Raw genomic sequence first — 13,279 nt, 5'->3', positions numbered from 1 at the left:
ATGAGAACAACACACACACACACACACACACACACACACACACACACACACACACACACGCAAATGCTTTAAAAGATTTTCCTCAAACAAACTGTGGGGGGGGAAAGCAGCAGCGACTGGTCCGTACGTGGACCCAAGTTCTCCCCCCACAGCTATCTCCCCGTTTTAAGTTTGCTTTCCAACAACTTACCGTTTCCCCGGAGAGGAAGACGGTCAGCCCGAGGGTCAAAATTATCCAAACGTTCCTCATTATTCCTCTGTATTAATTAAAAACGCGTTGTTACGAGCGAAATGTCAAATCTTTCCCCCTCTTCTTCTTCTTCTTCTTCTTCTTTCTCCCTCTCGCTTTCCTTGCACCCTCCGCTCCAACTCCTGCCGCTTCTCTCTCTCAGGAGTGGGATCCCACCGGATACGTGTTGCGTTTTGGTTATTCCTCCCCCCGCGGCTTCTCTTCTCTCTCTCTCTCCGGGGGCACTTCTCTCGTTTTGTCCCTGCGCAATTCGGACAAAATACATACAAAACGAAACGCGGTTTTAATTGCGAAGTCCTCCGCGCGCCTTGTGTGTGACAGTGAAATCCGCACGAGACACCTAGCTCGCTCTCTCGCTCTCTCTCTCAGCGCTCACTTGGAGTAACGAGGACAAAGTGTGTGTGTGTGTGTGTGTGTGTCTGTGTGTGTGTCGGGGCGCGAGCACGGCTGACGCGCTGCTGAGTGCGTGCGCTCTTTTCGGCCATGTCACCGCGAGACGGGGGGAGAACGTGCGACAAAAGTAGCCAAAAAAGGAAACAAAGTACAGTTTGTTACTTATAGGAAACAGTGATTGTTTGTATTGTTTTTCCTTACGGGGGAGGTCTCATAACAAACTCCCCGAGGTAAAAAGCCCCACAGCTAATTGAGCCATTTATCTCCACGTGTTAGATAACGATCATTAATTGCACCCTAATGAGGATTCCACCATTTCATTCAGCCGCTGCATTTCCAATCGAGTGTTTGTTATGCAGCGACGCTGTGATGAACACATCTGATTACTCGTTTATTGCTGCTGTTTCAGCGAGTAATGGAATCAGTGCAGCACCTTTTGTACCTGTGAGTCAAGCACACAGCATCCTGTTAGAAAATACACCACATAACGGAGATGGAATAGGAACACTATAAAGAGTTATATTAGTTTTATGACTTGGAAGCCCCCCCGCGTCCCACTGAGTTCAGCCATTTATGGGCAAAGTCTCCCCCTGCTGGTATAAATTGATAACTCCCCCCATTATCTACACAGAACACCATGTCATTCATTAAGGTGTGATTGAAACTAGAGTACCCATAATCTTAGTTGAGTAAACTTTATCTTTTTTTTTTTCTTGTGAAGTTGTGTCATATGTTTGCAAGTGTTCCAGGGTTTCTAATCATAGGCTGGATGTTTGAGCGGTATAGGAACTGATTAGGTAATTTGAACTGATTCCGTACTGACCATTAGTAAACTAGAGCCTCCTTGCTAACAGCTGGCAAACTGCCTCCCTGTTCAAAGGAACTGATAAGTCAGAAGTGAAATGTCTTGGTGGACAGGGGTGAAAAAGACTTAAAAGAAAAAGGGCAACAGCTGCATGGACTGCATCACGTTTTCTCCACCCATGATCCAAAACCATGGTGTTTCACTTATTTTGCCTAATGACACACAATGATTAAGTGTCCCTTTATGGGTTGATAGAATTCACCTACTTCTAAATAAACTATTTAGCTTTTTCTGAACTCATGCAAAGTTGACTTCTGACAGGACAGCGTCACTACAAACATATGATCTTATACAATATCATAAATTGCTGTAAATTAAACTACCCAACAGTATATAAAATTAGCTCAACCATAAACATCTACAGCAGTAAAATGCAGCAGTAATATTAACCAAAAACATCATACGTAATAGTAAATCACAAACAGGGACCACTTTTAGGCAGAATGAGTAGTGCCCTCTCTCCCCTGTTTTCTTTGTCAAGCTCTGCATACAAACCCTATTAAAAGTGCAAGCACGCACACATACATGTTTATGCTTCAGTTTGTAAAATGAAGCCTTTTTTTACAGGTTACTTAATGTAAAAGTTCACAAAACTAAAATTACAGGTGCAAATCATTTTTTAAGTACATCTTTTTAAATTATATTTCACTAATTATTATAATCACTTTACCTAAGACAACCATTAGATGGAAATTAACTTGCGGTGCACTTTAATTAGCTTTAAAACGTGTGCAACTAATGCATGATTTGAGAGGCAATTTTGTAATTATTAAATTAATTTGAAAAAGGTGTGATTTTTCCACGGAGCAGCCTTAAAAAAAGGTCCACTGATTACAAGCTTGCCAGCACAATCTTCCACCTCACAGTCAAATTTCCAGATCACTATCCATTCAGAACAGTGGAAAACAGAATTTTCCCAGAACCCTTTGAAAACCACTAATCCCACCCGATAACAGACTGCCCTTTGTGCAAAGTAAACTCTAAACTCTCCTGATCACAAGTACTGCCAAACTAAATTCCTTCCAGGCACCATCTTTGCCACATATATTGCAGTTCTGCATACAGAACACATACTGTAGTATAGAGGAAATTGTGCATTGGTGGCGACTTACGTGTATATGTTCTTGCCCTGGTGGTAGACGCAAGCCTGCATTAACCTTTAACACTCAGATGGTGAGAGATTTCGGTTCACAGTTACATTATAAAGCTTTAATAACAAGTGCCTGTGCTGGAATCTCATTTATTTTGAAGAAGAAAAACTCGAAAGGCAGCTTAAATCATCCTGACAGCTGATTAACAAGAATATTTCTGTGTGTGCAATGAATCATCATTGTGCTGCTTTTATGCGAAGGGTTTCACCGGTATTCGCCGTTTGATTTAAAACCAAAACAGTTTGCGCTTTTTAAATGGCACTTGACTTGTTCAACTTTGATGAATGAATGGTAATTTTCACAGCAAAGAGGGAATGTAACCGAGTTTTGAAACCGAGTGTCAGGGACGATATTAGGTGGTGACATCAGGTAAAAGAATGCTTTGTTGAGAGTTGAAAAACTTAAATTAAAGCTCCATTAAAGGTCAATTCAACTACAGGTCAACAAGTACAAGTACACAAAGGGTATCCAAAAGGTAGTTCTATAAAGTTAAAGGAATAGTTTGACATTTTTGGAGACAGCTTAATTTGCTTTCTTGCCAGAGTTGGAAAGACAGATACCAATCTCACATTTATTCAGTAGTAGATATGCACCTGTACAGTAAATATGTAGTTACTAGCTTAAGTAGTAGTTTGCTTAGCATAAAGACTGAAAATGTGGAAACAGCTCTGTCCAAAGTAATGCCTAGTAATATTTCTAAAGCTCACCACACACATTATACATCTTGTTTGTGTAAAAAAGAAAATTTCAGTCTATGGGGGATTATGTAGTAGGTGGATTTTTTTTTTTGGACAGAGGCAGGCTAGCTGTTTCCAGCCTTTATGCCATGCTAAGCTAAGCTAAGCAGCTGCTGGCTCCAGCCACATTCCCACACAGATTTTGTGGTATTGATCTTGTCACTTCACTCTTGGCGAGAAAGCCAATAGTGTCCACTGCCACTGTAGCACCTCTTTGATTATTCAGTCAGGCCAGGGAAAAGGACGTGTTAACTGATCAGGCAGGTTTCACTCTGTCAACTGTCTGACTGCTTGCCTGGTATTAGCCACACTGTACTGGAGGAAGAAGACAAGGAGAACAATTGAGGAGACAGAGAGGAAAAGTGAAAGTAGCCATCAGGGGACGAAGACAAGACAGCAGCAAGAAGAGTGGAGAAAGTAATAGGTCCCATTTGGTCTGAACCATTCTCTTTGCCCTCATGAAAGTGTCCATCCTCTATGACATCATGTGTAGAACAGCGTCAATTTAACCCAAGAGCGTTTTTTAAAATATATCTTGTGACCCATCCCCCACCCTATTGCACAAGCTTCCCAGGCCTCCTCCTTCTTCTCCTCCTCCTCCTCCTCCTCCTCCTCAGAGGGCTTAACTCCACTCCTGGTGTCCCAGATTATGCAGCCAATTAGGGCAAAGGCAAAGCCCCTTCTGCTACCAATCCTGGCTAGAGAGTGATGTGCTAGAATGTGTGTGTGTGTGTGTGTATGTGTGAAGTGGCACTAGTTCATGATATTGTTAGCCTGCTGTGAAGCAGCACAAGAACACAGAATGACTCAGTGGTCTAAAGGGAGGCCTTCAATGATCTAAATAAAAAAAAAAGGTGAACACTGATCTGACAAATAAACTCTGCGTGAAGACTGAATAATTCGATTTCCCACATACATATTATCCAACATGAATTATGCATGCAATGTGCTGGACTTCCTACATTTTCATATGAACTGAATATCTTTCAGACTCTGTAGTAAGTGCACCTTCAAAGTTGTTATGGATTTCATTAGATTTTATTCAACAGCACCACCAGCTGGCAAATAAGACACTGATTTAAATTCAGAAGCAAATCCCAACAAATACTATGTGTGTGATGACAGTCCAGGGAGGTGCTTTTGAAAATGAACCACACATGAGCAGAGTGGAATGAAAACTCAGCCACTGCTTTCTCTCTGTTTTTGACCTTGTGGGCTTTGCTGGGGAATGCATTTGCACATGAAGTGTCTGTGTTATGCCAATAAAAATGCACACTCTCACACATACAGTCATTCAGTGTCTGAGGACCCTGCCTCAAAGGTAGCTGCAGAGCTTCCCGTGTTTATGTGGGTGGTGCTGCCATATCTGGCAAGGCCTGTCGACTTGAGGGACGACCTGCTACCTCCGATATGGATGCCAGGACGATCCTCGCTGTTGTTGTTAACGTCACTCCCCGGTTCATGGTCGTCATCTCTGTTGCTTTTCGGTTCTCCACAGGGTATCAGGGTACTGCGGCTGAACTGGCTCAATGGCTTGCCAAGAATCCCAAAGCTGATAGTAAATAAATAAAAAGAGATTGAACATGGGGTAAACTGGATTCACTTTTGTTTGTTTTCCACAACGAGCCATTCTCTCGGTGCAATCTTGGCATAAAAACACCCATGCAATACACACAATATCTGTACATATGTGGAAATGATTATCATTTAGTTGATTAAAGCTCTGGTTAAACAGCGATAAAGTTAAAGTGTTCTTTAATACAGCATGACACTGGGGGACACAGATAATGGAGTAATGTAGAGTGGATGTGACTGCACATAATCCCAAAAGTGTTCAGTTTTTCCGTATTACAATGAGTTTGTTTTCTGAGTAATTCTGCCCCCTAGTGGCCACAGGTCTCTACTATTTGTCATCGGCGTACACATACAGTAGCAGTTACCGTTATTTTGGGTATGGCAGCCGTGAAACAGATACATCATACCCATGATCACATATTCTATGATGTTTTACACCACCTGACACTGGCCAGCTGCTGGTTGAGCTCCTCCGCCAGGGCCTTGGTGTCACAGTGCTCTGTCTGCAGCGGGCTCTGCCTCCTAGCCCGGCTGCCGAGGAACAGATGGGGTGACCGTTCTTTGGGCGAGGGCAGCAGAGATACCATCAGTGGGGATCGCTGATTAACTATACTGCTGAGGGCCGGACGCCTCTGGGACGCTCTGGGGGAAAAGCCAAAGCAGCAAGGACAAAAGAATGTAATGAATTTATTGTATGTAAAACACCCCAGGGAAACGTGAATGCGAAAAAAAAAAGACATTTCTCTCCAACACAATTTATTTGCTTAAATGAGAGTAAGAAAATAACACAATTAATCAAACCAAATATTATAATGCTATCCTCAAGATCCAGGTACTATTCCAGAACAAACACAAAACATATATAGTCTGATTTTATTTTTATTATACTGGTTTCAATGTCTGAGAGACAGCTGGAAGCGGTGCTAAAGTGCATCCAAACCATGTCATGTACATCCACCCCCAGGAGGAGAGCAAGCTTCAAGCTCAGCTTTTGATTGTTGGTCTCAACCTGACAGCAGGAGAGAGCAGTGGGCCTCTGACAGTTTACACAACTGCCAGTCTTGTGTCAGACACAGCAATACAACATAAAAACCGGCTGTCAGGCCTTCCCTGATATCGGACAAAGCCATGAATCTGTCTACATCAATCATATTCCAGTAAGAGGTCTGCCATGACATCCATCAAACGCAGATAACTTCACTGCCGTTAGTTAATTAAGTTATTTTATCTATAATATGTTGAATCGGGGGGAGACTGGTTTACATATATTGCTGGTTAGACAACAAATAATATTAGTTAAATATATAATAATATGTTAACAACGGATCACATAACTAACTATTTCTACATGAATGTCCTCACTGGTAGTGGTTAAAAGCCTGTTGTATGCTACTTGTCCAGCACCAAAATATCAAAGTTAGGAAGTATCTGCTGAACACAGCGTAGCATTTAATGTTCGTATTGGCAAAAAGTGTGTTCAAAGTTCATCAACTTTACTTACCACTCCAGAGAGCCATTACATATTAAAGCATACTCTCTCAGACTGGCCTGGAGGGGAAGAATTTCCTTATGGGCCATCAAAAATGTATAAGATAAGTTCACAGAGATATGACCCTAAAGAGCAGTGAAATATGTAGTAACTGAAGATGCAAAAACTTTTTGTCAATCAAAAATCCACTCTTTAAAAATACATACTGCCGGTCGGTGATGGTATGACACGCCACCTCAACCCAACCTTTACTTCACTTTGGCGTACCTGTGCCTGAACGGGCCATTACATCCTGTCTCCTTGGGGTCAGCCTCTCCCGTCTTCACTGAACCATTAACAGTAGCGAAGGTCATTCCTGAGTCACCATCGGCCCTGTTCTTCACTGCCGTGTTGAAGGTGTCAGAGTACAAGAGACGCCCCACCTCCTCTTGGATGTCCCTCAGGTCCTTCCTCCCGAACGTCACCCAGGCGACGTAACAGAAGAAGCTGTACAAGCACTAGAAACGGAGGTGGATGGGAAGAAAATGGAGGAAGAGTGTCACCGGGCGTTCTTTACACTCAAATGAATTATTTCCTTAATTCATTCGATAGTTAGACATTCATGTATTCTGTTTATGGATTTGTCCCTTAATTCTGACTAAAAAACCCAGGTGGCCACTTATTATGCTGTGTTTTTTTTAAAGATCACGACAGCTATTTCTGTCCAAAAAAGGTCACATACAGAGCACGCAATAAGCTGCTGCCGTTAGCGTGATATTTCTCTCCCCCGTCCACCCACCTGGCTAAATACTGAAGAGAGCCTGTCATAGCAAAGCACCTGTGTTGAGTCAACATCTCCTACCACTGACTAATTCATTAAGGCCACCAGGCATAACCAGCACTCAATGTTGTTCTGTCCTGCTCACTGCCGTCTGTATTCACAGATGGTGAACTGGCCTTCGCTCTGACAACTGAATTTTTTTCTTTGCAGAAGAGGCAATGCAGTTCCAAATGTTTCAACATGCTGGTTTTGCAGGGGAAGAAATTTCAGGTCAGTTACGAGTCACATTTATCAGATTTAATAGAGGACAAATTAGGATCACTAAACAGAACATTCATGATAACCTTACGAACATTCTTATTTGCAAATTACGGTGATTATTACCTTTGTAGCACATTGTAGTATTCTATTTGAACCTACCGCATGTAGCAGCCATTCTGTGCTGTTTGGCGACATCCGGCCCCTGGGAAAACACACAGAGAGCTCGGTATAAAGGGGCCAACTGTGATTGGTTGACTTCTACTCATGGATGACTTGATAATTTCAGAACCGGGTCTAACATTTTGGTTCAGAATCTGGGAGTTGCATGACTATATATACCAAACAGATAAACAACTATATTTCAACAGTATATAACTTATATAAACAAAGGTTTTTAAAGAGAACCCTGATTACAAAGACCAACATTTAAAGTCAGAGCTGAGTCAGAAAATCAAGAAACAATAAAGAAATAATAAAAAAAGAACTGAGAGGGTCAAAAGACATCCAATAATAAAGCTTTAAAATCTTTAAAACTAATGAAAGAATCTAGCATTAGACCTTGTCTGTAGTTCAATTCATTCATATACAGTACAGATATATACAGTAAGGTTAAGGGAAAGGATATGTTCACATTTCTTTAACTCTGTCTTAAAACAGTACTCTCATGTATGTATGTACATATACAACAATAGTTTTTGGTCACTGTAGTTCTTCCTCCTGCTCATACTGGCCCTAATAAGATCCTTTCTTGATGTGATTCCAATGCAAAATCCACCCTCCTTGTTTGGTGTAGAAATGTGTTCTAAAGCTCCGCTGAAGCTACGGTAATATGAGGCAGTCTAAATTAGCCCAGAAGCGTGTATCTGTAAAAGTTCTGGTCTTTTTTTAGTACCAAACTTCCTCATCGTCTTACTGTCCTTCCACTGCATCGTGACAAGGAAAGATTTTTCAGGGAAGCACAGAGTGGAAAACAAAGTGGAGTCAGACTGCTGAAGCCTCATATTAGCTTCGACTTATCTCCAGAAGGCATTTTTTGTCCCCCCATCTCCTACACTTGATTTGCATTGTAAAGCGACCTCTTCAAGGGCACTATGGAGAGTAAATGTGGTATCAAGATAGATTTAAAAATCCTGTATGTGATTATTGTATTGCGTGCTATAGTGACAACATTTAACATTTACTGTGAAACGTTTAAATGAGAGAAGCGATGTGATGTACAGTAGCTTTGATGAATATCAGAAGATCTTTATCTTTCTTGTTAACTGGAAGGGCCATACAGCTTTGCAATAGTAAATAGTAATAATGTGCCTTACTCCATTCAGATAGCATACAAAGCACACATATACAGATTCCAAAAATGAACCTAATATCCTGCCCTTATTTGGGATTTTACACGTAAATGCAATCTTGGCTAAACCTTTTTCAGTGGCTTCCTCAGATCCTCTTGGGAAGACGTTCACTGCTGCTATCTTATTGTATGACGAGTGATGCACCCTGGTTACTAGACAACTGTGAAAATACTGCAGAGGAAATCATACTTTTTCTGTCTACCACCGGTTCTGAATCTGAACAAATACTCACTTGTGACATGGTGTGTGTTGACGCTGTTCTATCTCCAGGTCCATCATTAGGCTGAAGTAACAGACAGCCAGCTTCTTTTGAGCAATCCCCTTTTTGGCCAAAGCCTTCGCCATCATCCCGTGCTCTGTGAGGATGTCTACACTGGCAGGTTGGGTAGAAAGGGAGAGCGGGCGTAGAAATACAGGACAGAGAAGGAAAAAAAAAAAGTGGATGGGAGGAAGAAAAGAAAATGAAATAGATTACACAGACATTGGAGGATACAGCTATAAAAACACCACAACATTACAATAAAGTAAATAATCACCAACCTGGAAGATACAATAATAATACATCAGAATACTTACGCCATTAAAGGCTTAGGTTTATTCTCTACAGACTTGTGTTCAAAGAAACAAGACAGGTAAAGGAGGAGAGCAGTCAGGACTTCGTCAAGCTCTTTACTCCTGGAACACAGACAAGCAATTGGAACCAGTGTATGGCTTATCTTACCAATACAGTGTACAACAATGCAAAACTCCACGTATGCACGTATGTAATCATGTCTTTGCCTTCCTTACTTTAATACTTTCAAGAAGCAGAATGGAATGGGAAGCGAATAATTCTCCTGCAGCAAACTGACAGCCACCTCTACAACACAGAAGAGGGTCAAAGGTCATCTAGAACCACCTAGGTATAGAAACATGAATTATCTGGCTAAATACTATCACGGTCAGAGCAAAGTTCAGTTTTGTGTCTATATGATTTTATATGAAGATCAATCATTCATGGATCTTAATTGCATGTTGCACAATGAGATAAACCTCTTTCTTTTTGGGGCGGGCACTCTCTCCAGTAGTGTTAGTGATCATAAATGCACACATAGCAACCTCCTCCTTGTTGTTGGAAACGGAGAGGAGCAGCTGGCTCAAGTCATGCAATATCACATAACACTGTTAAGAGTCCAACAACATATCGACACTTGCGTTTAACATCATCAGTGGTGACTCGGTCCCCTGGCCTCTTCATCACTGAGGCCCTGTAAGCGTCCAGATGAGCAGGGCTCAGGCTCTTCCTTGTGCTTTGGCGCCCTCTATGGTTCAAGGTACAGATCTCAGCCAGCCTGAGGAAACGACAGTGGTGAGTCTCGAAATATGAAGAGGAAAACAAAAACAAAAAGAGGCATCCAGAGGGCTACATTTCATCTGCCATGTGAATAATAACAGCTGAATAACATCAACAGATATTCTTATAAAAAAGCCTTCTGAAACAGTTGACCCAGGCCTACCACTCTGCTCGCTGATGAAGATCGTTCAGATTCACATTGGTCTGCCTCCTTTTCGTCAAAACCCCCCCGTCGGTCGGGCCAGAACTAGGAAACAGGGAAGATGTTTGACATTGTGGTTTAAAGACGACACCTCTGGCTGCTAGCAGGTGCAGTACCATGCTAACGGTAGCTAATAATAATGGATGGTGCTCACCTGACAAACTCCACAGTTCGAGCTCCTTCATCCCACACCCAGCGGCCCGGAGGAGGCACACTCACCTGAGGAGGTAAGCTGCTTCTTTAATGTCTGACCTGAACTGTAAACACGTAGCACTAACGCTGCTAATAGGACGCTAAATGAAGTGTGGCTGCAGCGGGTAAAATGAGAACGATATTTTTTTTTTTTTTTATCACACATTGTCTTTAAAAGTGTCTTAATGTGGCGACTTACTTTTCCCGGCTCCTCGGGATGTTTCGGCATTTTCTGTGAGCAGAACGTTCTAGCGTTCCTTCCTCTTTGTCAATGTTAGGCACTGTATCCAGGCAACAGCCAATGGGGGAGAAGTTGGCTCCGTGACGCTTTTAAATTTCGTCGAAATCTCAAAAACACATGCTCAACCATGAATAAAATGTATAAAAATACTCTAAATTATTCAAAATTGAACAAATGTATTTCAGATTTTGTTGTCCTTGTGGTTGTGTTATTGTTGCTCTTAGAACTGTGTTTTTTTTTTTTTTTTGTTTTTTTTTTTTAGAGCTGTTCATTGTAAAAACCATGATCAGTTAGTTCAAACTTGGTTAGGGCTTCATATTTTATGATAGTTTTCATTACCGTATCCTAATGAATCTGCATGAAAAGTATCCCCATACATGAGAAAGTAGGTAAGCCATTCGAGTGAGAAGGATTGGGGATCTGGGAGGGTTGACGGAAGGCGAAAGATAAGAAATGAGTAGACACCATTACATCCGATGACCCATTAAAATGATGAATTTTAATTAATACATTTTTTATTTAAAAGAGCGCTTTTTCTGAATCTCAAAGAGACGTACAATATAATAAAAGAAAGATACAAGACTCAATAGGTAAAACACAATATTAAAGTCATTACATATGTTAGATATGTAATGTTACTATATAACAGTTAAGTAAGCAGGTGAATACATGCTGTTGGCTACTTATGGACAAATAACAGAAAGGTAAGGCACAATAATGAATTCCCTGTGCGTACTTTTTGAATTGAGTATTGGCGAGCCTCTACGAAGTTGTAATTTATGGTGGCATGGTATGAGTTGCATACAGGCAGAAAAAAAAAATCACTTTTGTGTCCCCCCCAATCCTGACATCGGATCTGCACCCCTGTGCTCAACATTGTTTTATCAGCCTGATACTTCATGACTTTTCTTAATGTTATTAGAGTTTGCTATAAACATTACTTATGCTTGGGGTCTCAGAAATATAACATGCTCTAGCCTATATGTGTGATTGTGACAGTAGACCTTTTGCAGTAGGCTATAGTTTAGCAACTTTTTGTAGTATAAAATGTTTTGTAACTGTAACTTAACTAAACCATGCTTTTTCTAAGTTTCATAACATTTTAGTTAATATGTTTTCATCAAACAAGTCTCTGTGTTTGAGATACACTTGTATTGTTTGGAGTGCTGTGATATACATTATTAACCTGATTTCCGATTTTGAGAAAAATGTTTTGAGTTCATTTAATTTGATTAATAACACTTTATCCGTCTATTTAATATCCTATATAGGGGCCATACAAACTCAAAATGTGGGAAAATGACAATTCTATGTTCAACCCTTGAGCATCATTTCTTCATCTTTTCAGTATCTTCTCTTTGTTTTAATTTCATTGCTTTTTGTGAATTTTATATCTTGCATCACGTTTTCTGTTTTGTTGTAAATACAGTATTCTCTGCCTATTTGCAACTGTTAATATTGGTAGTAATGCACAACAGGCATCTTGTTACAAAACAAGTTTTATTTTGTCAATCAGTCAAAACTTTACATGTTAGTTCTTAGGCTTTATTAAAATGAATGAGTTTAAAATAGTATTTAGAAAATCTCTTGACATATTATTTCCATTATTTCCATGCACCTTCACTTGATGTCTTAAGCATTAAAAAAATATAACACGCCCAAATCCTATGTTTGCAATGACGTGCCCAATATCCGAATTTTTTATCTCTCTAAACTTACACATTAGTTTTTAAATTCTCTTTGGAGTGATGAGGTGTACATTTTCATTTAAGTAATCCAGCCCCCAGGCTCGCTGTCTGTCTGTCAGGGCATCCACTGACTGCAGCAGTTCCATATCACAGCTGTTCCCTGAGGAGAAGAAATGCACCATTAAAAAAAACGCAAATTAATCTCAGCCTCTATTGTCTATATATAACAGGTATCCAAGTATCACTTCCTACAGTAAATTAATTTCATGTCTTTCTAGGTTTTGTGATTAAGTACAGACACGCACTCACCAAACAGGCTGTGTACCTGTTCATCAGGCACAAAAAAGGGAGGACCTGAAAGACAGATTACAAATTGTTTTTTATGTTTCAGCAAAATAACAACCCCCTGCAGACATTTTAAAATTCAAAACACGTGAAAATAAACAGCAGGATATTTTCTTTTGTTCCAAGACTAGGAACGTGTATGACTCTACACAGTTACCTGTATATAATTCAGGATTGTACAACAAAGTGTCCAAAAGGTATCTGCAGTCTTTGGCCATGAGAGACACTATGAGAGCAGCATACCTGTGGTATTGGGAGAGAGAATGTAGTAAGACAGCATGAAGCATATGTATGGTTTTATTACAAACTGGGTTATATCTAATAAATGACCCAATGTTAATTTCCTAGAATGGTTTCAAAATTCTACATTCAAATTGTCTCAAGACATTTTAATTTCATTTTAGAGTGATTAGGTGTCATGTTTTTCAAATGATGAACATTAAGTTTT

The 13,279-nt window shown here is 40.4% G+C and overlaps 3 protein-coding genes across 3 annotated transcripts in view; all 3 read right to left on the bottom strand.

Moving 5' to 3' along the window:
* Window positions 1-639, bottom strand: part of sdc2 (syndecan 2) — a gene marked incomplete at its 3' end in the record, with an annotated part of 39,467 nt that extends 38,828 nt beyond the window's left edge. The window contains 1 exon segment of the mRNA XM_035681638.1: window positions 191-639. Within this exon segment, the coding sequence (XP_035537531.1) occupies window positions 191-250 (60 nt within the window). The 5' untranslated portion in view covers window positions 251-639.
* A 3,814-nt stretch (window positions 640-4,453) lies between these two features.
* LOC118342848 (protein phosphatase 1 regulatory subunit 36) lies at window positions 4,454-10,786 on the bottom strand. Its single transcript, XM_035681510.1, has 11 exons — window positions 10,757-10,786; window positions 10,520-10,584; window positions 10,327-10,410; window positions 10,025-10,161; window positions 9,620-9,689; window positions 9,407-9,505; window positions 9,063-9,203; window positions 7,641-7,683; window positions 6,728-6,957; window positions 5,413-5,613; window positions 4,454-4,948 (listed from the first exon to the last, which is right to left on the bottom strand). Exons 1-11 carry the CDS (start codon window positions 10,784-10,786, stop codon window positions 4,687-4,689), a joined length of 1,362 nt encoding a protein of 453 aa, XP_035537403.1. The 3' UTR covers window positions 4,454-4,686.
* A 1,495-nt stretch (window positions 10,787-12,281) lies between these two features.
* LOC118342719 (probable thiopurine S-methyltransferase) overlaps window positions 12,282-13,279 on the bottom strand; it is a gene marked incomplete at its 5' end in the record, with an annotated part of 1,945 nt that continues 947 nt past the window's right edge. The window contains 3 exon segments of the mRNA XM_035681345.1: window positions 12,282-12,646; window positions 12,796-12,840; window positions 12,989-13,074. Coding sequence (XP_035537238.1) covers window positions 12,528-12,646; window positions 12,796-12,840; window positions 12,989-13,074 — 250 coding nt within the window.

Source organism: Morone saxatilis, unplaced genomic scaffold (genome assembly GCF_004916995.1).
Source record: "Morone saxatilis isolate NCDOM2014 unplaced genomic scaffold, NCSU_SB_2.0 Contig9, whole genome shotgun sequence".
Taxonomy (NCBI): Eukaryota; Metazoa; Chordata; class Actinopteri; family Moronidae; genus Morone; species Morone saxatilis.
Note: the sequence above shows the minus strand (reverse complement) of the source record. Positions and strands in the feature narration are given on the sequence as shown.

Excerpts from the sequence above, each read along its gene's own strand:
- LOC118342848 (XM_035681510.1), bottom strand. The coding sequence starts at position 10,786 with ATGCCGAAACATCCCGAGGAGCCGGGAAAA. Across the intron at positions 10,585-10,756 it reads ATCCCGAGGAGCCGGGAAAA|GTGAGTGTGCCTCCTCCGGG; the intron begins GTAAGTCGCCAC and ends TTACCTCCTCAG. Across the intron at positions 9,506-9,619 it reads TGCTTCTTGAAAGTATTAAA|GAGTAAAGAGCTTGACGAAG; the intron begins GTAAGGAAGGCA and ends TCTGTGTTCCAG.